Source organism: Magnolia sinica, chromosome 4 (genome assembly GCF_029962835.1).
Source record: "Magnolia sinica isolate HGM2019 chromosome 4, MsV1, whole genome shotgun sequence".
Taxonomy (NCBI): Eukaryota; Viridiplantae; Streptophyta; class Magnoliopsida; order Magnoliales; family Magnoliaceae; genus Magnolia; species Magnolia sinica.
The window spans coordinates 39,287,479-39,313,888 of record NC_080576.1 but is presented as its reverse complement, the minus strand read 5'-3'; the positions used below and the strand labels follow the sequence as shown (position 1 = coordinate 39,313,888).

At 38.8% G+C, this 26,410-nt stretch overlaps 1 protein-coding gene and 3 long non-coding RNA genes across 4 annotated transcripts in view; all 4 read right to left on the bottom strand.

Moving 5' to 3' along the window:
* LOC131243044 (uncharacterized) overlaps positions 1-26,410 on the bottom strand; it is a 56,006-nt gene that overhangs the window by 5,218 nt on the left and 24,378 nt on the right. The gene's annotated exons all lie outside the window — the stretch shown is intronic.
* On the bottom strand, positions 8,828-9,989 carry LOC131243045 (uncharacterized). The gene is made up of 3 exons (XR_009169825.1): positions 9,560-9,989; positions 9,208-9,264; positions 8,828-8,938 (listed from the first exon to the last, which is right to left on the bottom strand). It is a non-coding gene; the product is annotated as an uncharacterized LOC131243045 (long non-coding RNA).
* On the bottom strand, positions 12,167-12,850 carry LOC131243043 (uncharacterized). The gene is made up of 2 exons (XR_009169823.1): positions 12,758-12,850; positions 12,167-12,295 (listed from the first exon to the last, which is right to left on the bottom strand). It is a non-coding gene; the product is annotated as an uncharacterized LOC131243043 (long non-coding RNA).
* Positions 14,076-23,418, bottom strand: LOC131243042 (uncharacterized). Its single transcript, XM_058242105.1, has 3 exons — positions 23,110-23,418; positions 14,708-14,824; positions 14,076-14,514 (listed from the first exon to the last, which is right to left on the bottom strand). Exons 1-3 carry the CDS (start codon positions 23,176-23,178, stop codon positions 14,122-14,124), a joined length of 579 nt encoding a protein of 192 aa, XP_058098088.1. The 5' UTR covers positions 23,179-23,418; the 3' UTR covers positions 14,076-14,121.

Genomic DNA, 26,410 nt, shown 5'->3' with positions numbered 1-26,410 from the left:
CTTAGATTTAAGACAAATTTATCCTGTAGTTTTGTAAATAATAGATTAAGGCAATAAAAATAACTTAACCGTAAATGAACTTTTAAAAAAGAAAATCTAATTTACTAAAATTTACCTGAAGACACTGACGGATGAGCTACCGTACATCATTTGTCACGTCTGCCCAACGGGGGGTAGTGGCGGGATCATAGATCGATATAGGACACCGATCTCCGATGCAAACAATCTGACATTGTCCCCAATGGGTATATGGCAGTCCTGTGGAAACTCTACCATCACCCTACCCTCATGCGTAAGTCGCTCTAAAACTAACCCACGCGTGGGTCCACGTCCTCGTCGGCTGGTCAATGATGCTGTCGCAAAAGAAATATGTAAGTCTAAACATAAACAGAAGTCACTAAAAGAAATATATGTCTACACTTACATGCAGTGCCCGGTATATGCTGAACGGAGGGCTCAGACGCCTGTAATGCAGCATACGATGTCGATGCTGTCTCCATCACATCACGGGTGGAAGGGGTAGATCCAGTGCGCGAACGACCTGATCTCCCACCTGGTGCCATGACTAAGCTGTGCGAACTACAAACTTATAAATTTAAATAATGTCAGTACAAGTGTATGAATATTAATATAATAAACACATTAAACTTTACAGTGTAAGTGGAATATACTAAAACATTACACAAGTAGTGTTGATGGTAGAATGAATTTGTGCTTATACTTAGAGAGATGATTAAAATATGATTAGACCATTACACTATAATGCAAACAAAATATAATAAAACCGTAAACATTCTAATAAAATTTAGAAATTTCATTACACATTGTCACTCTATATTAAATACATTTATTTCATTGTAATAATTTATAACTTTGGATCAACTATCCGAAGTACTCCCTGCGTAAGTTATCATAAGCTGCAGAAGTATATGTTAAGCTATGTGAACCACTCGACATTGTTACAGCCAACATGCTAGTCACAATAGGAGAAATCTGGTCTTTCAAGACTCCATTCAGATGTGCAAGTGACAAAACCATATTATCCATACGAAGTTTCCAACGGTTATATTCCTTAATCAGGTCCAAATTTTTTTTGAGATTGTATAATCTTTCATCTGAGTCATCGTCGATATATTCCTCCCTACACTCATCGACTAGACCGGGTATCTCTTTGGCCCTACCAGAAGAAGATAGGGCCGGAAAGTCCACCCACAATAGCTAATGACGTATGCTGCATGCTTCCATTATGCTCCGGTTTGAGGAGGACATGATTAGAAATTGACTCAACTACAAATGTGGATTATAAACAAGTTAATTAAAGGAATAAATTATGACTTGTAAAACATGTATACATGTAATAATCAAATTATTCAAATTGAAAAATGACATGTAAATCATATGTATATTTAATATTCGTTACTTGTATCACTATCGCTTAAGACTATTTCTTCTTCACCATCACTATCGCTGATCAATATTTCCTCTTCATCGTCTGCAACATCGTCATCACTATCATCTCTAACAGTGTCATATATTATTGCGGCATCAATATGATCAGGTGGCACATCATCTCTATCCAATTGCACCACATCAATATTAACATTTGGATCAGTCCATCTATCCCTAAATGGTAAGTCTTCTTGATATGCTTGTTCAGCCCTAGACGTTTCATTTCCCCCGTCCTCGCTATCTTCAACATCTGGTTCGAGAACGTCAAATATGTTCCTGGGCTTTATTTTCTACACCACGTGTCAAGAGCTGCCTAACCTGGTGTCAGTGAGGTAAACTACTTGTTCAGCTTGGCTGGCGAGGACAAATGGGTCATCCTTAAACCACTTCCGAGATAAATTTACGCTCGTAAAATAGTCGTCAGTCTGTATTCTCAACTTCTTATTTCTAATGTTCCACCAATCATATTTAAATAAGTACATCTGTTTTCTCATACAATAACTCAACTCATTAATATTCGTTAAAATGCCATAAAAATCAATTTCTACCTCCTCATGCATTCCCTTCACAACCACCCTATTATTTTGTGTAGTCCTATACTTCTCACGCTCTTCAGTGTGGAATCGAATCCCGTTTACAATACAACTTGTATACCTAGATGCACGTCTATCAGGGCCACACACTAGTGAGTAAAGTGCATCAGATGCATCCACAAAGTTGGTAGCGTGTGACGTCTTCATTTATTATCATGTATAGAATGTAATTGTTTAGAAATTTTCTTAGGTTTAAATATTGTGCAATATAATAAAATTCTAAATGTGGTGAAATACAAGGTGAAATCTTACATGTTTCGCGAACCATTCTGGAAACTAATCCTAATGCATTCGATCATAATTTGTAGGGTATTAGGACTTCATCTCCTAGATATGTTCGCTACACATAATTGGCACGTCATCAGTAAGAAACATTAAAGATCATCGTATATAGAGATACAATTATCAAGGGATTTGACTTACTCTAAGTACGACTCTATTTCTTTACAATTATGCAACACATACCACCGTGCCTTTACTTGATCCCCAAGGTTCATATCATGAAACATCGGGGATCCTAAAGGATGGACGTTATGTGAGAATGCAGATATGAGTCCTTGTTCATGCTCTTGCCCTTCATCGGCATTCCGATCTTCTTGGTTGAATCTAGTGTCTATGTTACGAAAATACATGGAGTAAAATGTCAAACACTCATTATCAATGTACGCTTCAGCAATGGATCCCTCTAGACGTGCCTTATTCCTCATAAATCATTTTAGTGTGTAAAGGTATCTGTACACAAAACCACTATGTTATACGTATGAAAACATGGATATATGTAGTCTATGGAATGAATAAAAAAATTTATAGGTTCTATCACCTTTCGATCGGATACATCTATTGATATTGATATTGTATTGGATAAACATGGATATATGTAGTCTATTGATAAGTGAATCACTAGGTGTATCATGACATCAAAAAACGCAGGTGAAAATATTCTTTCAAGTTTGCAAAGGGTTATGATAATGTCCCTCTCCAGTTGTTTAATAACCTCTACATTTAATGATTTCGAACACAAATCCTTAAATAATATTCCTAACTCAATCAGTGCCGCACTGATATCCTTACAAAGGAATCCATAAATCGCAACCGGTAATAGACGTTGCAAAAGGACGCGACAATCATGACTTTTCATTCCTATTACCTTACAGTCTATAAAGTTTATGCGCCCAGATATATTTAACGCATACCCATCGAAAAACTTCATCGATCTCAACCATTCACATAAATGCTTTTTCTCTAGTTTTTTCAATGTGTAGTAGGCTGCTGGTATAGTATATGAATTTTCATGTGGTTGCAAGTGTAACTCTTTCCTTAAACCCGTTGCTTGTAGATCCAATCGAGTCTTAAAATTGTCTTTTGTTTTCTTTTCTATGTTCATCAATGTTCCAAAGACATTGTCACATATATTCTTCTCAATATGCATGACATCCAAGTTGTGTTGCAATTTTCGATCACTCCAATAGGGCAACTTAAAAAAAAATGCTCTTCTTCATCCAGTTATACTCCAATACTGTACGTTTCCTCTTCTTTAAGTGCGATGCCTTACCAAATCTAAGTTCTCCAATGTTACTCAGTTGTTGTATCATATCTTCTCCAGATAGCTCTTTTGGTGGTGGCCTATGATCTTATTTGCCATCAAAGATCATCGTCTTCCTGCACCAACTATGATCGCTCGGAAGGAAGCGACGATGGTCCATATAACACATTTTTTTACCATGCTTCAATGACAATGAAAAAGTCTCAATACTACATGTAGCACAAGCTAACTTTCTATTCGTGCTCCACCTAGACAAATTTCCATATGCAGGGAAGTCATTTATTGTCCACAAGACCAATGCATGCAATCGAAATTTCTATCCTGCAAATGTGTCATACATCTGTACACCTTGACTCCACAATTCGTTTAACTCATCTACTAGCAATCGTAAATACACATCAATGTCATTCCCGGGTGACCTGGGTCCAGGAATAAGCAATGACATCATGAAAAATGACTCATTTATACACAACTAAGGAGGTAAATTGTAGAGCATAAGTACCACTGGTGACATATTGTACGAGCTACTCATATTATCAAATGGATTAAAACCATCACTTGTAAGACCTAGTCGAACATTGCGAGAATCCTCTATAAACTAGTCATATTGCTTGTCAAAATTTTGTCAGGCTTCAGAGTCCGCAAGGTGCCCCAGTGTACTATCATCATGAACGTGTTTCTCCTTATACCACCTCATATCTTCAGTCGTCTTGAGAGACGTAAATAATCTTTGCAATTTGGGTTTCAATGGGAAGTACCTTAACACCTTTTGCGGAATTCTTTTTACGCTTGGCTTCATCATACTTCCACCTAGACTCTTCAACATTTTCATGCTCTTTCCAATATAATACACAACCATTTATATATGCGTGTATGAGGATGTAACCAAGGCTCAAATCTCGCATCAAGGATTTTGCCTCGTAATAAGACTTACGCAATGTCTTACCATCCGGTAATGCTTCTTTCAACAAGTCAAGCAACATGTCAAACGATTTGTTACTCCAATGATTTATTGTCTTCAAATGAAGTAACCTTGTAAGAAAATTCAACTTGGAGAAGTTCTCACACCCCGGATAAAGTAGACATTGCGCATCCGTTAACAACTTACTAAACTTTTTTGATTCGATATCACCCATAGGAGGAATATCTTGGCTACTACTTGTCACTACAAAATTAGTATCTGCAATTGTTCCCCTAAACACATCCCCTATGATATCTTGCATTTCGTTAACGTCTTCATCCTCGTCATTTGGCACAATTGGGTCAGTAAGGACTTTAGTGGCCTTAACTTTTTGGTGGATATTTTCACCATGATGGATCCACCAAGTGTAACCCTGGTCAATCCTAACTAGGAACAAATCGTCTTCTACTTTGTCTAAAGTCTTATGAACCATATTCTTGCATTTTCAACATGGACACCTAATCCTACTGCCTGAATCTGCCCGATTTCGTGCAAATTCTATTAACTCTTGAGCCCCTTGTTTATAATCTGGGTCAAACCTGTTCTTAGCTCGCATCCAACTCTTATCCATCTCAATAATGAAAAGACTAGAGTCAGCTTACACAAATAGGTTTAAGATTAGGTTAGGGTTATAGGTTTAAGATTAGGTGTAGGTTTAGGTTCAGGGATTTGAGAATACGTTTGGGTTATAAGTTATAAGTTTAGGTTATAGGTTTAGGTTATATTTTATAGGTTATAGGTTTAGGTTATAGGTTTAGGTTAAGGTTATAGGTTAAGGTTATAGGTTTAGGTTTAGGTTTAGGTTATAGGTTTAGGTTTAGGTTTAGGTTATAGGTTTAGGTTACAGTTATAGGTTTAGGTTATGTAGGTTATAGGTTTAGGTTTAGGTTTAGGTTAAGGTTATAGGTTATAGGTTTACGTTTAGGTTTAGATTTAGGTTTAGGTTATAGGTTATAGGTTTAAGTTTAAGTTAAGGTTATATATTATAGGTTTAGGTCAAGGTTAAAGGTTTAGTTTATAGGTTTTGGTTTTGGTTTTGGTTTTGGTTTAGGTTGTTGATCTGCTAAGCAGAGTGGCTAAGCTGGGTTGGAAATGGAAGGCTTGGTTGTATAGAATTCATCAGCTGCAGAGAATCGGCAGTATCAGATTCGTGCATGTCCTGAGGGAAGGGAATTCTCCCGCGGATTTCATGGCCCGGATTGGGAGTGCTTCTCAATCTTCTGTTTCTTTCAACCAGCAATCTGATCTTCCTCAACAGGTTAGAGGCTCTATCTTTCTTGATAAAGTTGGATTGGGATCGATTAGGGTTGTGTGACTACCCTTTGCTGGTTTTTCTTGTAATTATTTGGTGCTTTCAATGTTGGGCCCTCTGTTTTATGTAAAGGGGTGCTCAGATGCATAGGCAATTTTTTTGAAAGATCAATGATATACATAGTTTTAACCAAAAAAGAAGGTTTAGGTTTAGGTTTAAGTTAAGGTTATAGGTTTAGGTTAAGGTTATAGGTTATAGGCTTAGGTTAAGGTTAAGTTTATAGGTTTAGGTTACAGGATTAGGTTTAGGTTTAGGAATTCGGGTTCGGGTTCAGGTTTAGGTTTAGGGATTTGAGAATAAGTTTAGGTTATAGGTTTAGGTTTAGGTTTAGGTTTAGGTTATAGGTTATATGTTTAAGTTAAGGTTCAGGTTATAGGTTTAGGAATTCAGGTTCGGGTTCAGGTTTAGGTTTAGGGATTTGAGAATAGGTTTAGGTTATAGGTTTAGGTTTAGGTTAAGGTTATTGGTTTAGGTTTAGGTTAAGGTTAAAGTTATAGGTTTAGGTTATAGGATTAGGATTAGGTGTAGGTTTAGGTTTAGGGATTTGAGAATAGGTTTAGGTTATAGGTTATAGGTTTAGGTTTAGGTTAAGGTTATAGGTTATAGGTTTAGGTTTAGGTTAAGGTTATAGGTTTAGGTTTAGGTTTAGGAATTCGGGTTCGGGTTCGGGTTTAGGTTTAGGGATTTGAGAATAGGTTTAGGTTAAGGTGACAGGTTTAGGTTAAGGTTATAGGTAATAGGTTTAGGTTATGGTTAAGGTTATAGGTTTAGGTTTAGGTTTAGGAATTCGGGTTCGGGTTCAGGTTTAGGTTTAGGGATTTGAGAATAGGTTTAGGTTATAGGTTTAGTTTTAGGTTAAGGTTATAGGTTTAGGTTTAGGTTATAAGATTAGGATTAGGTGTAGGTTTAGGTTTAGGGATTTAAGAATAGGTTTAGGTTATAGGTTATAGGTTTAGGTTTAGGTTCAGGTTTAGGTTTAGGGATTTGAGAATAGGTTTAGGTTTAGGTTGTAGGTTTAGGTTTAGGTTAAGGTTATAGGTTATAGGTTAAGGTTAAGGTTGAGGTTATAGGTTTAGGTTTAGGTTTAGGAATTTGGGTTTAGGTCCGAGTTTAGGTTTAGGGATTTGAGAATAGCTTTAGGTTTAGGTTTAGGTTTAGGTTTAGGTTATAGGTTTAGGTTATAGGATTAGGATTAGGTGTAGGTTTAGGTTTAGGGATTTGAGAATAGGTTTAGGTTATAGGTTATAGGTTATAGGTTTAGGTTTAGGTTTAGGTTATAGGTTTAGGTTTAGGTTTTGGAATTCGGGTTTGGGTTTAGGGATTTGAGAATAGGTTTAGGTTATAGGTTTAGGTTTAGGTTTAGGTTTAGGTAATAGGTTATAGGTTAAGGTTATGAGCTGAAGAATGAGGTAGATATTGGATCCCACCATGATGTATATGTTATATCCAACCGTTCATCCATTTGAAGAGATCATTTTAGGGCATGAGCTGAAAAGTGAGGTGGATCCAAAGCTCAAGTGGACCTCGAAACTAATTGGGGCCACAACAGTTTTCGATCAAGCTGATTTTTGTGTTATCCCTTCTTCAGGTCTAGGTCTGTGTGAACTTACCAACAAGTTGGATCTCAAATAACCATCATGGTGGGTCTTAAGAAGGAATCAACGGTATAGGGCACTGTCCCCACCATGATGTTTAGTTATAGGTTTTAGTTTTAGGTGTAGGTTTAGGTTTAGGGTTATACTAGGGTCTGCTCCATCAATTTTGAGCTAATACATAAACACGGGCCTGTCCAAATGGTCAGGCCACTCCAATGTTGTCCATAGGAAATGGACAGCTTCATCATGGTCATAACAGTGGTTCTCACCTTACAGGGACCCTTGCTCAACATCCGGATAGCTCCGATGCACATCCGCGTCTGCTCCAACAATTCTGAGCTAATACATAAACACGGGCTTGTCCAAATGGTCAGGCCACTCCAATGCTGTCCATAGAAAATGGACAGCTTCATCATGGTCATAACAGCGGTTCCACTACACCAAAATCATCAATTTAGGAACGATTTTAAATTGTTCCTAAATGCTTTAGGAACGGTTTAAAACTGTTCCTAAAAACAGGAACAATTTAGAACCGTTTTGGGTACCATTTCAAATTTTAGAAACGAAATTTTAGGAATGGTTTTAAACCGTTCTAGTGCCAACAGTCACATTTTAGGAACAAAATTTTAGGAACGGTTTTAAACCGTTCTTAATGTTGCCAACGGTCAAATTTGACAGAATTTTAGGAATAATTCCAAACCCTAATAAACACACGAAATTTAGGGTCAAAGAAAATAAATTAATAGAAGTTTATTGCATTCCATCAAAATAGAGATTAATTCAAAGAAAAACATAAGAAGCAGAGGGGTATGCTCGTCTTAAGACTGCAACTAAGTACATTTATCTAAAAATATCTACATTAGTATCAAATTTTATGAGCAAGATGCCATCGATCAATCTAGCACTAGGTGCATCCGACAGGTCCATTAATTTCTGTACAAAGTAAGAAAATTTCTCATTCCACACATCATCAATTAGCTAAAGAAATCATAACAAAATGGTGGGAAAAATCTCATTAATTTGAAACATGATCTCAATACAACATATAAAACTCGACAAAGAAAAGCTAATCATGAAGGACAAAAAACAACCAATAATAAAGTTAGCTCAAATAGCTAACGGAAAAAGAAAAAGAAAAGAAAAATATAACTTGAGCAACCATCCAATAATAATAATAATAATAATAATAAACACAGTAGTCTAATCCAGATAAAGCAATCCAAGAGATACTGAATCAATGGAAAAAGAAATCCAAACTCACTTGGCTTGTAGTTGGTTTATAGAACGACACACTTCCCCTTCATGAGTCAGGATCAACATTGACACCATCTTCCTCCGCTCCATCTTCTAGGTTCCTTTCCAAGATCTAAAGTCTATCTAAGACATCACCATATCAACATCAAAAGGCCATGAATGCACATAAAATTGGAGAAAAATCAAGCTGCCACTGACCTGCCCCTAGTCTCCATCAAGGCCATGAATCCACTATCCATTTAACCAAAAAGAAAAACAGAATAGAGAAACAAGGCCAACAACTCAATAAACATGTTCTAAATGAGAATATAGTCAACTAGCAAGTTCAATTCAATTGGCACTGAATGAAGTTTGGTCAATCTAAATGAAATTTGATCATCTACTATGGTTTTTTTAGATAGTAGTGGCGGAAGATTTGTAAAGCTGACAATTAATAGCTGGGACAAGGCTATAGTGATGATGATGAATTGATGGAAATGATCAATAGATACAACATGCACCTGAAGTTCAGATGGTTTGATGACACAAGCACACAACCACTTCAGCCTCAACAAGCTCTAAAATTATAGAAGAAATTAATTCCATCAGTATGATTAAATAGAAACACAAAAAAGTAACATATATATATATATATATATATATATATATATATATATATATATATATATATATATATATCAAGTGCAATTTTAAATGCAATCAATGTGACACAATCAAGTTGCACTTTTCTTAAGAGACTATCAGATGGATTATAACCAAGAATGGAAACAACTTTTATCTAAAAGCAGGTTTATCTAAAAGCATCCAAATTTTCCATTCAGGAAACAAGCAATCAGTTACTAAATAGCTCACCTGAAACACAGCAGTTCACTTGATCATTCGCAAGATTATGCTATGTCAACCCAGCACTAATGTCAGAGATGAAGGAACCCATGAGCAATACCCATCTCGCGAAACCCTCAGTAAGCCACAAAGATTTGAGGAAATACACATTTCAAAGATTGTCTCCATTTCATTGTTTGTTTTTTTATCCATTTTCCTCAATAATAGCAGGGTTGATTATGGAGAACTTGCTGGTTCTGTCAAAACAATTGAAACCAGCTTGAACCAAAAAAGATAACAATATCACTTTGAAAATGGGAAGAAAAGGTAAACTTGTGGATGCTACTATGTATAGAAACTATTTGAATTGTAGATATTTTTCTCTAGATGGAAAATAGAACAGATCTTCCCAATGTCGTCTATCATGAATTCTCCAATTAGTCTAGCAACTAGTGGTAGCTGAAAATGTGCAATTTTTTTTTTTGAAAGATAACGATTGCATTAAGAAAAGAGAAAGATACAAAAAGAAGAGGGAGGCTGCAGAGATTGCAAACACCCTAAACACCTAAAAAATTGAGATCCATTGTAATGTGAAGTTTTAGAAACCTTTATATAGGCTCTACTACATTTTAGAGAGTAAGAGAGAAGTGTCTCTTTATCGTTCCCTCCTCCTGTCCTACATACCATGTTAATCAAACATCCAATCTATGTGATTCCGCATTGTGCTAGTGGAACAAATCCAATTGTGGTGTGACCCATATATGTTTTAGATTGGTGTGATTTTTGGAATAGCTAATGGAAAAATAGTATGTGAGCTAGCTAGCCCTAAAGCCCATGTATCTTCTTGTAATCTTATTCCACAAACATTAAAGCAGATCAACCGTCCTCATAATAACTCCACATCTTCATTTGGCCAACCCCAAAGCAAAAATCTAATAAGATATTCTGGGCAAACTACCTTGTCTGGTTGGAAGGGTGGGAACTTGAGCCCACTCCTCTTTCTAGGATTACGTTGGGGATGGAAAGGTGATTTAGGTATGTTGAGGTTGCTAAGCCTGATGGACCAGCTCCTACTATCACTACTATGCTCTCCATCTCTCACACTAGTGTAGTATTTTTCTCTCTCACTGCTATTATTAATGCCTAATGTCACTGTAGCTATTGAGGATGTCTCCTTATTGTATTTATAATCAATGGGAATTGTTTGATACTCTGGCAGTTTATGATGCTTGATACACAGGCATTGTTAATCAATCACATGCCATATATTACATCAAATTACATGGTCTAAATTGCAGAAGCCACCATAACTATGTCACATGCCCAAAATCAGATAGGTTTACTGGTTCTTGCTTCTGATATGTGGATACTTGTTGGCTGAAATAGGACTGTTGGATATTTTTTTTATTTCAATGATTGTTTCCCATCTTTCAAAAAAAAAATATCAGTGTTTGGATGCCCCCAAAATGCAGAGAGCGCATCCCACCACCTGCACTATGGCAGAGAACACTCAAAAATTTTGAAAAAAAAAAGTAATAGCATACCTAATAATAGGTTTGCCACATGAAAAAGCAAGTGGCTGGGAAGTTAAATAAAAGAAGGTGACTGCCACAATAGTGTGGTCCTCCAGCACCATGTATGAAGAGATGGAATTTGTGACAATATGGATGTGGGCAACTTACTTGTAAATGATGCTTTATTGGCAGTGAGCTATTGCTGCCTCTGATAAATCAGCAGATATTTCGAAAAACCCTGAACACAAAAGTAAGGTGTAAGTAGAGACTGTGAAAACAGCCCACCATATTAATCACAGTATCGAAAACAACAGAACACGAGATCTGTGAAGATCAAAAAGAGGAGATAATGGAGAGTTAGTAATGAATTAAAGTACATAAAACCGTGGACACTGACCATAGACATCGAACCCATCAGGTCATCAAATGGATAACCGATCATGGACCCCACTTTCAGAAATTGGAATATTCGACTACAATTTCTCATCAATATATCCGGGCATGTGAGACCCATGCATGTTATTCAAATAGAACATACCCATGGATTCATTGTACCTCTGAGTTAGCTCAGTTGAATTAGCATTTTGCATTCTTGGTGCACATGAAGCATGTTGAAAAACAAGAGGAACCGAAATTACTTGACGATGCCGAAGATGAGAGAATGCTGATTCTGTTTCACTCCTGTTTGATGGATACCTAAAATATGAATTTCCAAAACCTGAACATACAGTTAGAATAGTTTAATCAATGACATGAGAAAAGCAAACTTGAAAATTCAGGTGAAATTCACAGTGTCCATCCCAATCTGGATTCATATTCACATGAAGGGTGATAATGCACGACTTTGACTAAGATTTCGTCCTAAAACCCATTCAAGGAATTTTCAATAGGTTCTCTTCTACATGCATTTAAATGAAGAGCTATATATGCTTGAAATACCAACAGTAAGACAATATAGCTGTTGACCCCTGAATAAATCTTAACACAAGTGTACCGCTGCCCATCCACATAAAAGAACACGTGCCAATATGGACTATAAAATTAGTTGAGCAATCCTAACCTCTGATTCGTGGATGCTTGTTTGTGGAAAAGGACTATAAAATCAGTTGAAGCATTTACTTACATTAAAACTAGTCAAGAATAAAGTAGGAGGAAGTATAAGTTCCTATCCATTTGGTTGAAGTGTTCTTCTGCCAGCATTCTATGCAAGTGGATATGGTCTACTGCAGATCCTAATCTGTCAATCAATGTCCTACAAAAGACGGACAAAAATACATAAATTTTATGTGAAAATAATAGCATAAATGTTGGATGACAAAGAATTCCTATTTAGATTTGGTTGAAATATTACTAACATAAACAAAATTAAAATTTTGGGATATGAAATAATTTTTTCATCGAATATCGGCTTTAAATGATGGGCCAATATCAAAGAAACTCAAATGCACTGGCTTCTCGATGAGTTTTCTATTCTGTGAAGCCAACTAGCAATAGGATGAAAGCAAATTAATACCATATGAAGTAGACCTAAAACAGTACTTAAAAAATGTAAAAATAATGTGGTATAAAAAGGCTACAGACGGATTTCTTAAGAGAATGAGAAATTTTGACTGATGTTTATTTTACACCCAGCTCTTGAACCAATGTTTAGATTGTCCATATTCTAGACAATAACAACAAAAAGGAAAAGTTAAATCAATAGAAGATGGTTTACCAGTCATGCAAAACACCAGCAAAGCCTACTGTGCTCTCCTCTAGTTAAGATTACATTGCAATTAGGCGGCTAGCCAACTAACCACAACCGAGTAGCAAGATCTCTACTGATGCACGACCTAAAGGAAAGGACTTGGGCCATGATATAAAGCACTGCAATGAAGTCCTCACTATCCAAACATGAATCTCCAGCTGAAATGGTAATTGCAGCAGATAAATAAGATGAACACTAACATGCAGCTCCCTCGGAATAAAGCAACACATATGGCATGCAGCCAGACAGTGGCATGCAATAGGAACAGTTGGGAGGAGCAGATTCTAACCAGCAAAGTAGATGAAGAATGCAATTATTGCAATTTAGAGTCGTAGACTCACTGTAATTTTTTATTACATGGATGACCCAATAGATTGAATTATTGCAATTATGTTCAACTGAACATCTATATATCAAATGCTTTCCACACAAACACAAGAAATGAATGTAAATATTCAGCTCAATTAAGAGATGAGATTTTTGTAATAACATCATATTCTTGCAATCAACTATGTGCAGCCAAACAAATCATCCATGACAAGAATAAAGGCAGCTTGCTTTTCAAGTACAAACCAAATTCACTGAGTTTATGCAATCCTAGGAAGATTTAAAGAATATCAAGGAGCACCCAATGGTTACAGTAAATATATCATTGTCTAACCATCACAGCCAATTTAACTAATTGAAATGAAACAAAATTAACAAAGCCATGTGAACTGAAAATGGTACTAAACAACTTCCAAACCATTTGCGGTATAGCCCCACTTTTGGAATGAAACAAAATTAACAAAGCCATCCTGGTTTTCCCTGTAGACAATCATTTGCGGTATGGCCCCACTTTCTGCACCATCCGAATGATTACGAAAAGTCCCACTTTGGGTAGGAAAAGAAGGCGCTGTATGTGAAATCTTCCATACAACGGGTGAAATCGCCCCTAATTCGCCAAGAGCAACGACAGTTGGAGGCTGTAGCTGCAAAAAAAAAAAAAAAAAAACCAACCACAAGATGCTACCACCACATCCGCAGTCACCGGTCCCTGCAACAAGATCTGCCAGTGGGCCATTAGCTTCCCAAGAAAGCTAGATGTGGGCCAGACCTGGACATGTCCTGCCACTACCATCCCTACCTTTTTCATCTTCTCTAGTTATTTTTGCTAATACTCCAGCCAACTCATCTTATATGCAACCTATACACATTGTGAAAGATGAGTGAAATTGATTGATGAGAATAGAGAAGGAGATGGGAGTTTCTCTTAAGTGGGCCTCACCAGATCATTGAATCCTGCTCGTAGGGAAGCTCATTGCTGTGTGCGAAGCTTGATATCCATTGTCTTATCTTGGAGATATTACATTATATACATACCCAGGAAATGCATTGGATGAAGCAGAAAAACTATCTGGTGGTAGTTCCCCTCTATGTTCAGGATCCATCAAGTTGGTAAAGTCCGAAGATAGGATCACCTGAGCAGCTCTGAATTGCAAGAGATCACTTCTCATTTTAGTAGTACTTTCTTTTTCATTATTTTGAAAATCATCCCCACAGTTGTCTTCTGCATTTCCCTTTGGATCTTTTATCCCTGGTGATTTGTCCTGGAAGCTTACCCTGAAGACTAGATTGAAGCAAATCTGAAGATTGGGAAGGATAGGCCTGCTCCATTTGCAATTTTCTAGGGCAAAGACTCTCTTAAGCAATTGGTTTTTTAAGAATGGACTGGATCTGGCAGGCTGAAAAGGGGGGAAACTAGAATTAGCTACACATCATGGTAGTATGGTACTCAGAAAAACAAAATTAACATTATCCAATCTCGACAACATGGTAAAATCTTCAATCACAGCAAAGGAAACTCAAGTTTATCTAAACATGTGTTTTGAAGATTTGTCGCTGATGTCAATAACATGAACTGAGAAACAGACGAACCATCACGTAACAGCTTATTTCTAGGTGTCTTCCCACCACTGGTGAACTTGCGGACATTTGAGCTGCTAGAATTTGAACCCTCAACTGGCCCCGAAGAAGTATCATTTTTGAGGTTTCCTGCACATTCAAGAAATATATTTATCATATTTTTGTGAACGTTAAAGGCAAATAAATTTTTTTGTTGCGCAATACGTTAAAAACAATAGAGATAACATTATTAAGTTTAATGCCTTTTTTCCTATTTCAAACGTGGATGATCTTCTGAAAAAACAGCAATAAAGAGAGAACATGTGCATAGTAAAAAAACACACGAAGCTCAAGTCTTCAAAGACCATCAACAGGAGTATTAAACATCCAGGTGGTTGGCTGTTTCTTTGTTTAGGTTACAGTAACGTCAAAGCTTACTAACCAGGAGTTAAGCAGGAGCCAAAATGTGGAAATGGCAGTGGCAAAGGCTAGGAGTGCAAAGGAAGTCTCAGTGAATGTATTAATAATTCAGACTAGGGCTAGTCTACAGTGTCAAATGTATATATCCAAGTTATTAAGCAATCTATCTCTACACATGTGGCATATTTTCACCTGATCCAGACAGTTCATCTCTACTGGGATAGGCCACACCCAAAAAATCAGTGGTCAAATGATTATAACCTCCAATTAGAGGACATTGCTCATTGAATATTAGCTACCTATTTGACTTTTTCCTAGCCATCGATCATCCAATGGTGTGACTTTCCGCATATGCCCCAGAGAGATAAATTTGAGCTATGAATTATAATAGTACTGGCCCAAATCTGGAAACTAGTTTGAATTATAAAATTGGGAAAAGCCCACATAATTTTCTTATAGAAGTTCTTAGCTTAATTACTTATAATCTTAGTTGGCTTGTATTGAGTGTCAGTAAAACAGTAAATTACCATAGGTCAAGTGGTAGACTAAGTGAAGGATACCACAAAATTATCTGGTTCACCAAAAGTTCTCCCCATACATACAGTCAAGGAGAAAAAAGACTAGAACACATGCATATACTACTCCACCTGATGATTAACCAGCCTGATTTTAGATTGGATCAATGAAAATGATGTTGTATAGTTACACCAAAATTTGGTGTATGTGAAGTCCGATCTCTGATTGGTGTAGTTAATCTTTTTTTCTTTTTTTTTTTTTTGAATCAATGTAAAAAGATATTGAAAATACTACTTACAATTACAACCAGGGATCTACAGCATGGAGCACTTCTCTCAGATGTAGAGGAGCATTCAGGGTAATAGGTTTCAATAAATTCGTCTTCAATGTTCTACAAAAAAATAAAAAATAATAAAAAATAAATGAATGTTTTCAATCAATAATTCCAATTTCAATCAAAAGATCATTTAAACATAAAAATTGAAAACTTCAAATTGCATAAGAACACAAGCTCATGTAAATAATAATAATAATAATAAACCCATAGAAAACAATTCATGCAGTGGGTAAAGGAAAGCAGAATGATAAAAGAAAGATGGGCTTTTATCAAGACAGAAACAATAAAAAGGCAGCAGCAAAACTCTACTCTCATAACAGCAAAAACCATAAAACACAGGTAGAAAAACCCAATTTTCTGTTGGAGAAAAACCAATTACTATCTACAAAACCCATTTTAGTTATAACATAAGCACCATGCAGGCATAATTCAGATAAAGGCCGGTTAATGTGTTTGTGTGTGCAAGTGGGGGGGATAGACAATGCACACTATGGAATGCAAAGAGAAGTCGGGCCCTTTGGCTCGATTCAAGTGTTGGTCCCTGATGGGGTCACTGAACCTTTCACATTCGACTATGATCGAAGTATTTTTTATGGATTTGACCTTCAAGAAGCTGAAATTTCTGATTTGCACAAGAAAAGACTAATTGTTGGCATTATATGTCAAAGACTGCTGCCTAATAGCCTAGTGGAAGAAAAAGCATCACTTTGGATGAAAGGTGTTAGCTTGCAGAGATGGTGCATGAGAGTCATCTTGCTGTTAAGGGCACATGTGTCAGTGAGTTTAAGAGTTGGCAATTATCATTAGTTTGGCTTCTAGGAAGCTTTGTCAAAGAAATGTACTTACTAAAGATCACATGAATCACAAGCAATTAACGTGTTAAGAGTCAAACCTTCCTCAATTTTCACCAGTCCACTTTTTAACTTGCAACCATCACCATCCAAACAGATAATTGCCTACAAGTTAATAGTTATATAAAAATCAATGGTAGACAATGATTTTCCATTTTGGATAGCTCCACCAAATATCACAGAACTTCAACTATTAAAAATGATTTGCCATTCAATCTAAAAGAAATAAATGCTGGTGGGATTTAATGCCATTTTTAATAACGAATACAATAACCACTCCTAAAAAATTCACTGTGCAGTTCTCACCAAGAAGATCAACATCATCTGAAGACCAACTGGAATTAGCTACATGAATCCTGTTCTGCCATTGCACGTCATCAAGGACCATTCTCTCAGTTAAACTAGTTCTCATGAATTGCCTTGCCTGATAGGAGCATGGACACACCAATAAACTGTGTACTACAATCTTCCTCTTAGAACTATGAATCATTGCCAATGACCTATTGGACATGAGTCAAAGGATATTGTAAGACCCGTATCGTAGCCCGTACCGTTTTGTAGGCCTCAGCGGACCTCCCGATCAAATTTCGGCGACCTGCGATCTATCATCAGAAGTTGCGCGCGACCCTTAGTTGCATCCTATTGATCTGAGTCAGCTCGGCTCGAGATTTATATCATTGCGACTGCGTCATTACCGCGGTTTTGACTCCGCATCTCGCGCATTGAGGTGATACCTGGGCCAGGTGATGTGGGATCGCGTTCAGTTCGAGAAAACACTGCGCATTTGTAATCCCAAGAGAATCTCTACAACATGTCCCATCATTCAAGTACACATCCATCACTTCACATGTCAAGTACAAGCAACCATCCTCTCTCTTACACAAGTACTCCAAAGTCAACTTTCTCCCTTACACAAGTACATCCATCCATCACTCACCATCCCTCTCTCCCATTACCCCTCTCTCTCATTCTCTCTCTCCATTTTAAGCAACTCCATGAGAGTCCAACGTCCATGGCTTCCATGGAGAAGCTAGTGTGGCCCACCTTCCTATCTCCCATCCCTACCCTCCAAAGTCCATCTCGACCATTGAATCGCACCCCTTGGAACTTTAGATCGCATTGGCGGAAGAAGGAAGAGGAGATCAAAGGTGGGTGATCTTGTATTTACCTTTTTGTGATTTAAGGGCCCACATTGGTGGGACCCATCTTGATGTATGCTTGTATTCAAGAGGGGCCCATAGTGGCGGGGCCCCTCCATCATCGCCGATCTCTCTCGTTCTCTCTTTCTCTCTCTCTTTCTCTATGATCAATGGCCCACCTATGAAGTATATATGTTATCCATGGCGTCCACCTTCGTGGGACCCACCTGGTGAATGGTTGGCTGGTGACCGTTGTTTTGTTGGCCCCACCTTATATAATGTATGTGTTTTATCCTAATGGATGGTGGGATCCCACGGTGGCTTACGTCCAGCATGCTGGACTTATATCTGGTATAAGATGTGTGTGTGTGTGTCATACATGTGAGGTGGCCCCACGTGGGACCCACTTAGTGTGAGAAGCCAATTGGCTGGTGTACGCTGGCCATTAGCCAGCTACATAGCTGCTAGACGCAACAAATTTTGGTGGGCCCCACACGATCTATGTGGGATACGTCCACACTGTCCGTCCATCAGGTGGCACCCACCTTGACGCATGTGTTTTTAGATCCCCACCATCCGGAGATATCTGGATGGTGTAGTGGACTCCAAGGGGTGTGCATGCTTTAGATCCACACCATCCAGACCTCTGGACGGTGGGTCTAGTTGTGAGGTATGTGTTTAGTCCACACCGTCCATCAATCAGTGGGACCCACCTTGATGAAAGTATTTTTTACCCACCGTCCAATCATTTAGGATGTGGAGCCTACCATGCTATATGGATTTCATCTACGCCGTCCATGTGTTAGGGCCTTAGACGTTTATGCCTTGCATCTGCACCGTCCAGTGATCTGGACAGTGGAAACCCACCATAATGTATGTGTTATGTCCAGCCGTCCATTCGTACAGGGCCTCACCACTGATGTAAGTGTTTTATCTGATGCCGTCCATCTGGATGGTGGCCCACTGCTGACTGACGTTAGTCAGTTACGTGGGCTACCATGATGTATGTTCTGTAGCCACACCGTCCGTCTAGGACGTGGCCCACCCCACACGTGTGGGTGGGACCCTCTTTGATGTATATGTTCTATATCCTCACTCTCCAGCAACTGGATGGCGAGGTCCTTGATGTGTTTGCTGTGGCCGCACTGTCCAATCGAAAAGTGGGCCCTGATGATGTACGTGTTTTTACCACCCAGGCCCACTGGGTTGGGTGGCTGTATGGGGTCAGCCCAACTCTTGGTGGCCCATGTGCCAGTGGGACCCACCTTGGTGAATGTATTGTATATCCACTACTGTCCATCACACGAACGCTGCTGGGTGGAGCGCACCATGATGCATGTGGGTTGTATCCATGGTGCCCGTGCTTCCACCAGCATATGGGGCCCACTTGATGATGTGTGTGGGGTCCAAACTGTCCATGGACCCCACCTTGATTAATGCATTGCATCCGCACTGTCTAACCCATGGACAGTGGATGCAGTTTGGCCGGGGAACCTCACACCAGCTATGTAGCTAGTCAGTTGAGGTCAGCAAGTCCTGTGGATACCACCATGATATATGTGATATTCCACACCGTCCATTTTCTGGACGGTGGACACCTCACGGTGATATATTTGTTCCATCCACACCGTCCAGATTATGCTGGACGGTGCTGGGAGACTTTTAGATAGTGATGATTTACATAAACAATATTTGGATGGTGCTGATTTACTTGGAAAATGTTGGATAGTGTTGATCATCATTTGTGGCCATGTGCCCCATAGAATGAAAGTGTACAGTGATACGCGTGTTATACCTGCAACTAGTGAAATGATTTTTGGTGTGGTCCAAGCCCATTTGAGGCCCATTGGTGTAGCCCATCCATGAGGCCCATTGTGTTGTATATGAAGCCCATGGATGCGGCCCACTTGATGTATATGAGGCCCATTGATTCGGCCCATTGATATGGCCCACTTGATGTATATGAGCTCGTTAGTGCGGCCCATTGATATAGCCCACTTGATGTATATGAGCTCATTAGTGCGACCCATTGATATGGCCCACTTGATGTATATGAGGCCCGTTGGTGCGGCCCATTGATATGGCCCGATGTGATGTACTGGGGGCCCATTTGGTGAGGCCTGATGGGATATGTACAAGGCCCTTGTGTGTGGCCCAATATGATGTATTTAGGGTCCATTTGATGAGGCCCGATGTGATATATATATTGGCCATTTGATTGAGACCATGGGCCACTATGTGTTAGGCCCTATGTAGGCCACTCCTTGGGAGCAATGTTGGTTAAATGTCCACATTGATGGGCAATGAAGGTTGAATGTCCACATTATGACCTTCCCTTATGCCTTATTAGACCCATTCTCACTGAGTTAGATTGTCGAGGCCGATTCCATTTGATCGAAGCCGATTCCGTTTGGTCGAGGCTGATTTTGATTGTCGAGGCCGATTATCGAGGCTGATTCAGTTTGGTCGAGGCCGATTCCGTTTGTCAAGGCCGATTCCGATTATCGAGTCTGATTCCATTAGTCGAGGCCGATTCTGATTATTGAGGCTGATTCCGTTTGGTCGAGGCCGATTCCATTTAGTCGAAGCCAATTCCAATTGTTGAGACCGATTCCAATTGTCGAGGCCTAATGTAATGTATACAAGGCCCATGAGATGTGGCCCCTTGTGATGTATATTAGGCTCGTGTTAGAGGCCCATTGTGATGTGGCCCACTTGATGTATATGATGCCCGATGTGACGTATTTATGGTCATCCATTGAGGCACATCTTGATGTGATGCATAATGGACTCATGTGAGGGGCCCATTGTGATGTGTTTAAGGCCCATGGGTTGTAGCCCATTGTGATGTATTCGGGGCCCATGGGACGTAGCCCATCCGTTGTATATAGGCCCATGTGATGTGTATTAAGCCCATGTGACGAGGCCCATTATGATTGTATGAGGCCTATTTGTGGTACATTTAAGGGCCAGGTAATGTAGTCCATGGTGATGTATGTTAGGCCCATGTGAAAGGCCCATCATGATGTGTATTAAGCTCTTGAGTGAGACCCATGGTGTTGTATTTTTGGCCCTCGTGAGAGGCCATGGGTCCACTATATGTTAGGCTCTATGTGGGCCATTCCTTGGGGGCAATGTTAGTTAAATGTCCACATTGTCGAGATCGATTGTTGATGCCAGTTATTGATACCGATTATGAGTATGTGACAGCATAAGCATCATGATACATGCCCATAGCATCATCTGCATATTTGTTATGAGACGTGGTTAACCATTGCATATATCATTGAGCAGGTTGTAATGAGACTCCCTGATAGGCGGAGGTTATCTCACATGAGCGCACAGTATGCGCAGGATTGATGCATGACTGGATTGTATGACTCATGTATCTCGCATTGTGTATTGTGATTACTGTATGGCCTATCGACGTCAGGGTCATAGCCTTCACAAGCATATCGTGGATGGCTAAATGGGACAACAGAAATCTGTTACTAGCATCGGGCTGTCATAGATGGCCTTGGGTGAAAATCTCTAAACCCCCTTGGTACCAGAGGATGCCCCAACGTCGAGACCGAGTGCATATATATGAGTGCATGAGGGCCGTATACCAGTAGGTCACGTCTCCCACTGTGTCGTGGTCGGTTGGGAGGGGGTGTGGTCTTACCCACCTAAGAGAGTAGGCATAGCTAGGCTGAGTTTGATCAGCTCATGAATGGGTCCACTATCGACGTGCCGGATAGATATTAGCCAACTACTGGCCAAGTGGATAGTGAGGTCTTTTCCATTTACCCAGCTGTGCGCTTAATAGGGAGGCAAGCTGGTGTAGAGTGTACTAGACCCCGGTGATGATCCCAGAGATGAACAGTACTGATATGTGGACTTATTGAGCAAGAATTGCATACTCATTCATTCATTCATTTATTCACTATCCACTCAGGCTAGTGGTGCGCAACTATTTGTTACGTGTACCTTCGCAATGGCCAGGATTTCGATTGGGGCGCGCGACTAACCTTAGATCAGGAGTTTACAATATTGAGTCTTACTATCCAAATTTAGGTATGAGCTAGTTTGGATAGAAGTCCCTTGTGATGGACCCCGTAGCCTGCGATACTACGTACTATCATCCCGACTTCACACACTAGCTTGGTCATTTCATTCACATCACATATTGCATTACATTCGCAGGCATATGGCATTTTGGGTTACTATGTTTCTGCATGGCCTAGATACGGCTGACAGTATTCGTGAACTCATCAGGAATTGTATATTGCATTGCATCCTCGGCATCTGATATTTGGCTCTTTATGACTCCTCATTTGCATACCTGATCTGTATTGCGTACTCTAATATTGTATGACTCATGGACTTGTCAGTATTTCCTCTTACTCTGATATTGTATGATTCGTGATCTTACCAATATTTCTGATATTGTATGATTATGGCATTGTATTGTATACTTAGCACTTACCTTGTACACACACTTACACCACCCTCGAAGATTTCTATACGCATATGCACGATAGATGTTTGCAGGTGGCGTTAGGTTGCAGTAGCGTTGAGCTTGGAGCGTGCAGCGGTCTTCTGGAGCTTTGATTTCGATATATGTATTTCCCTTTCAGCATTGTACTCAACTGTTTATATTAGTGGATATGTGATGATGATGTTGCCTTTGTAATTTGGGTATACTTGTGGTTATGCTTCCTATGAGACAAATGCACGTTGGAAAATTCTCCTTGTAGGATCCCAGGATCAGAACCTGGTGTATGTGCACTAGGAGCAAAGAAGGGGGACTAGGGAGGCTGTTGGCACCGGATTTGACAATCGGGAATTTCGTGAGCCCGGTTTTCGAGTTTGGGGCATGACAGATGTGATCCTATGCACAACAACAAATCTACACAATTTGGAAGGGATGATTTAAGAAGAAATAGTATATATTGACAGTATTAACTCTAAGTTAGAACAAGAACAAATGTAATGCTAATCTGTTGTATGACTATTCAGTACCTACATTCTTTGGTCATATATTGGCTCTTATATATATATATATATATATAAAGAAGAAGAAGAAGAAGAAGAAGAAGAAAAGCAACAATATTCTAAAGATGAATAGAACTACTTCCAAGTTTCCACCCAAGATTGAAGGGCAGTTTGAATTTTGTCCTAGTGTGTTACCTTGAACATAATGGATAAACTTGTCCATTTGTTTGAACCATGATTCAACATATTAGTACTGAAAATCATCACCCATTGTCCACATGATGTGATTTATACGTGTCACATTTGCCTGTTCATCAAAGCCAAATAAAATTACAATAGAGGGAGTGCATATAAGTATTAGATTAAATGCATGGGCTGCATTGTACTCTTATCAAAAACCACTAGGACACTTCATATGAAGAGTACACAAAATTCTTACTTGAGTCCTAACAGCATCAATGAAATTATTTATGCATTGTTCAACATTGTAGTCATATAGACGAGGATCATCCTACAATTGTTACATGATAGCAATGAGGAGATACAGTTACAACAAAATCCAGATGAGTACATGAGAACTGTCATAAGAAGTAGGTACCTGTATAGGTGAAGATTCATCATTAAGTTCAAAATGGAAACCATTTGGAGGACTATAATGAACAGGAAAGGAACTTGTGAAAATCTGGTGGTTGGACAACATGATATGTCAGCAAACTATAGAAATTTAAAATAATAAATAAATAACAGAACAAGAACTTGAAGTCTCATACCTGAGAAGAAGAACCAAAAGTCTTTGACCCACGCCATATAACTTCAAGTGATTTATCCACCTTAGGCATTGCCCTGTCCTGGTAATCAATCCTTGCAAAGTATAGAGAATCGAAACCAAGCTATAAGAACAATATAACCAATTAGATAATAAGTAATTTGTTCAATAGACATCTGAGAGTATTGACAGATGGATTTTTTTACAAGAGAGAAGTACCAAATCCTGATGCATCATGGCATCCATAATGTCCAGATGTGACTGTCTGTATAAGTTGGATCCATGTTTCTGTGATCCAAACCACTGACTTGATGGGCCGTATAGTGCAAGGAAGAGGCCTTAAAATCTTCAAACCAGAAGATCCTAACCTTCCAATCTTTAGCCTTTTATAGCCTTTTTTCTCAAACAGTTGTTGCATTTCTTCCAATCTGTAAGAACTTAGGGCATCCCCATCCACAATGGAGCCCACCATATCAAAAGTCTAGATATCTGGCATAAACCCCACTTGTAAAGACCGGCGTAAGTGGCATACTGGACACTGGTCATGTGATGATGCATCGGGATCCTGTACTGCTCTTTAAATAATAATAATAATAATAATAATAAAATCAGTAATAGTGTTTGACATTGGCAATAATATGTGGTAAATGGCAACACAATCATCATTAGAGGAAACAGATATGCATTGACAACAGATTAAGACCACATACAGTGAAGAGTAGAAACAAGAAACTATATGCAAAAAACTGTTTTGTGCTTTGTATAATTTACCAATAAGAGAAATATGCTCAGTTGCAAATAGTAATCAATCAGTTCAATCAAGTCAAAGATAAGCCCTCAATCTATTTCACAAAAGCAGCTCTGTTTCAAGTTGAAAATGTCATATATGAGCCATTATTTTTAATTGAGCATGACGTTGAGAATTCTTCAGAAAAGACAATATAAAAAATAATAATAAAGAGATCGTGGAGCTCAGCTTCAGTTGGATTTTCCCAAAGAGATCTCATCATAGTACAAAGTTCTTTGGTAGTGATGCAACCTACATTAAAGAACATCAAATTTATATTAGCAAAATACTAGTGTTGCAATTATAATTCAAATACCACACAACTACATTTTACCTGTTGATGCAAAAGTCTTGATAGCAAAAATAATAATAATAATAAAAATCACTCTTCTTCATTCAATATGTCTCCAGTTGAACACTTGCCAAATCTGGCACTTGTCTAGTTTCAAAACATTAGTGTGTGTCATATCAAAGGGTGCTATTGGTATCGCTACCAATGTTATAGGTATCGTTGAGCTAGAGATAGAGATAATATCGGGGATAGTTTGAAAATATCGGGGATACAACCGAAAGTTTAGTGGTCTCCTACAATATTTTGATCCACGGCGCAAAAGCACTACTGATTCGTTTTATTTGCACCTGTGGAAGTTTTAGAAGAAGAAAATGCACACAGGACAATTGCAATTAGGCAAAGAAAATGCAGTGAATCCAATGTGGAGGGCATGGAGCCTGCTAAAAACAGGATTAGGCTTAATCCCGATTTCGCATGATCACCTGCCCCAACAGCCCAAAAACTAACATGATTGCAATATAGTGTCCAGTCCCTTTATGAGAATGCTCAGGAAATTACAATTTGGTCATTTCTACTTCAGTAAGCTAATAATTAATAACCGTAGCTCAATACAAAGAGTTCATTTTACCTCTGCACGACTTGAGATCCGGCATGTCACTGCCCACTGGGGCCAGGCCAACAGGCTGATTGGTCTAATAATAAGAACTATTCATGTTGCGAATTCTATGTTACACAGGCCACCATAAGAAAATTACTCCGAATTGATGATTGCGACTATCACTTTCTGGAGATAATTTAGAAACAAAAAGAAAATTTTGAATGGATCTCATTCGACTCTAAAAATCAAACATTAGGATCATCACTGAAGTGTGACTAGAGGACAATAACTTATTTGTGGAAGTAAAGAGAAAATGGGTGGTACCATCTCAGCACATGAGCCCTAGTGGTGGCAACAGAAACTGGATCCTAGGTTGCAACAGACGCAAAACAAACTCTTGGAAAAGTCCATTCAAAATACAATCTCTGAGCTATCAGATCGACGATTGCAGCAAGACGAAAGCTGGTGACGGAAATGAAGAATCAAATATTTCTAAACATTCTCACAACAAGCATATGGATGGTTCAAATCATCAGACCATCTCAGCATCATCATCATCATCCTCGCGGAAGAGACCACTTCGCGGAAGAAAACCCCTGCATTGGCATCATCATCATCATCTTGTCTCTGTATCTGTCCAGAAAAGAAAATGGATTCTTCTACAGGAGTAAATCTGGCGTTTCACTACTTTCGTGAGCTGTAATTAACCTTAAGATTTTTACCTTTGACTATCAATCAGATGGAGGAGAGAGCGCCATCCCAGTACATGTGGATAGTGAGGATGTTAGGAGAGAAGGGTTTGGGTTTGGGTTGAGAAGGAGAGAGGGAGAGAGAGGGAAAAGAAAGGGTCGAGGAAATGGGAATGTAAAGATGAGATGTTAGGGTTTGAAGAGGAGAGAGATTGGAATTTTGGTGGAGGAGTGTAGAGAAGAAGAAGAGCAGGACGAGCAGGAGGGCAGAATGACCTAGATTGGAGATTTGAAGAGAGAGAGAGAGAGAGAGAGAGAGAGAGAGAGAGAGATGCGAGACGAGAGTTCGAAGAAAAGGGGACAA

Excerpts from the sequence above, each read along its gene's own strand:
- LOC131243042 (XM_058242105.1), bottom strand. The coding sequence starts at position 23,178 with ATGATTTTCAGTACTAATATGTTGAATCATGGTTCAAACAAATGGACA. Across the intron at positions 14,825-23,109 it reads GTTTATCCATTATGTTCAAG|GAAACCTCAAAAATGATACT; the intron begins GTAACACACTAG and ends TTGAATGTGCAG. Across the intron at positions 14,515-14,707 it reads AAATAAGCTGTTACGTGATG|CCTGCCAGATCCAGTCCATT; the intron begins GTTCGTCTGTTT and ends CCCCCTTTTCAG.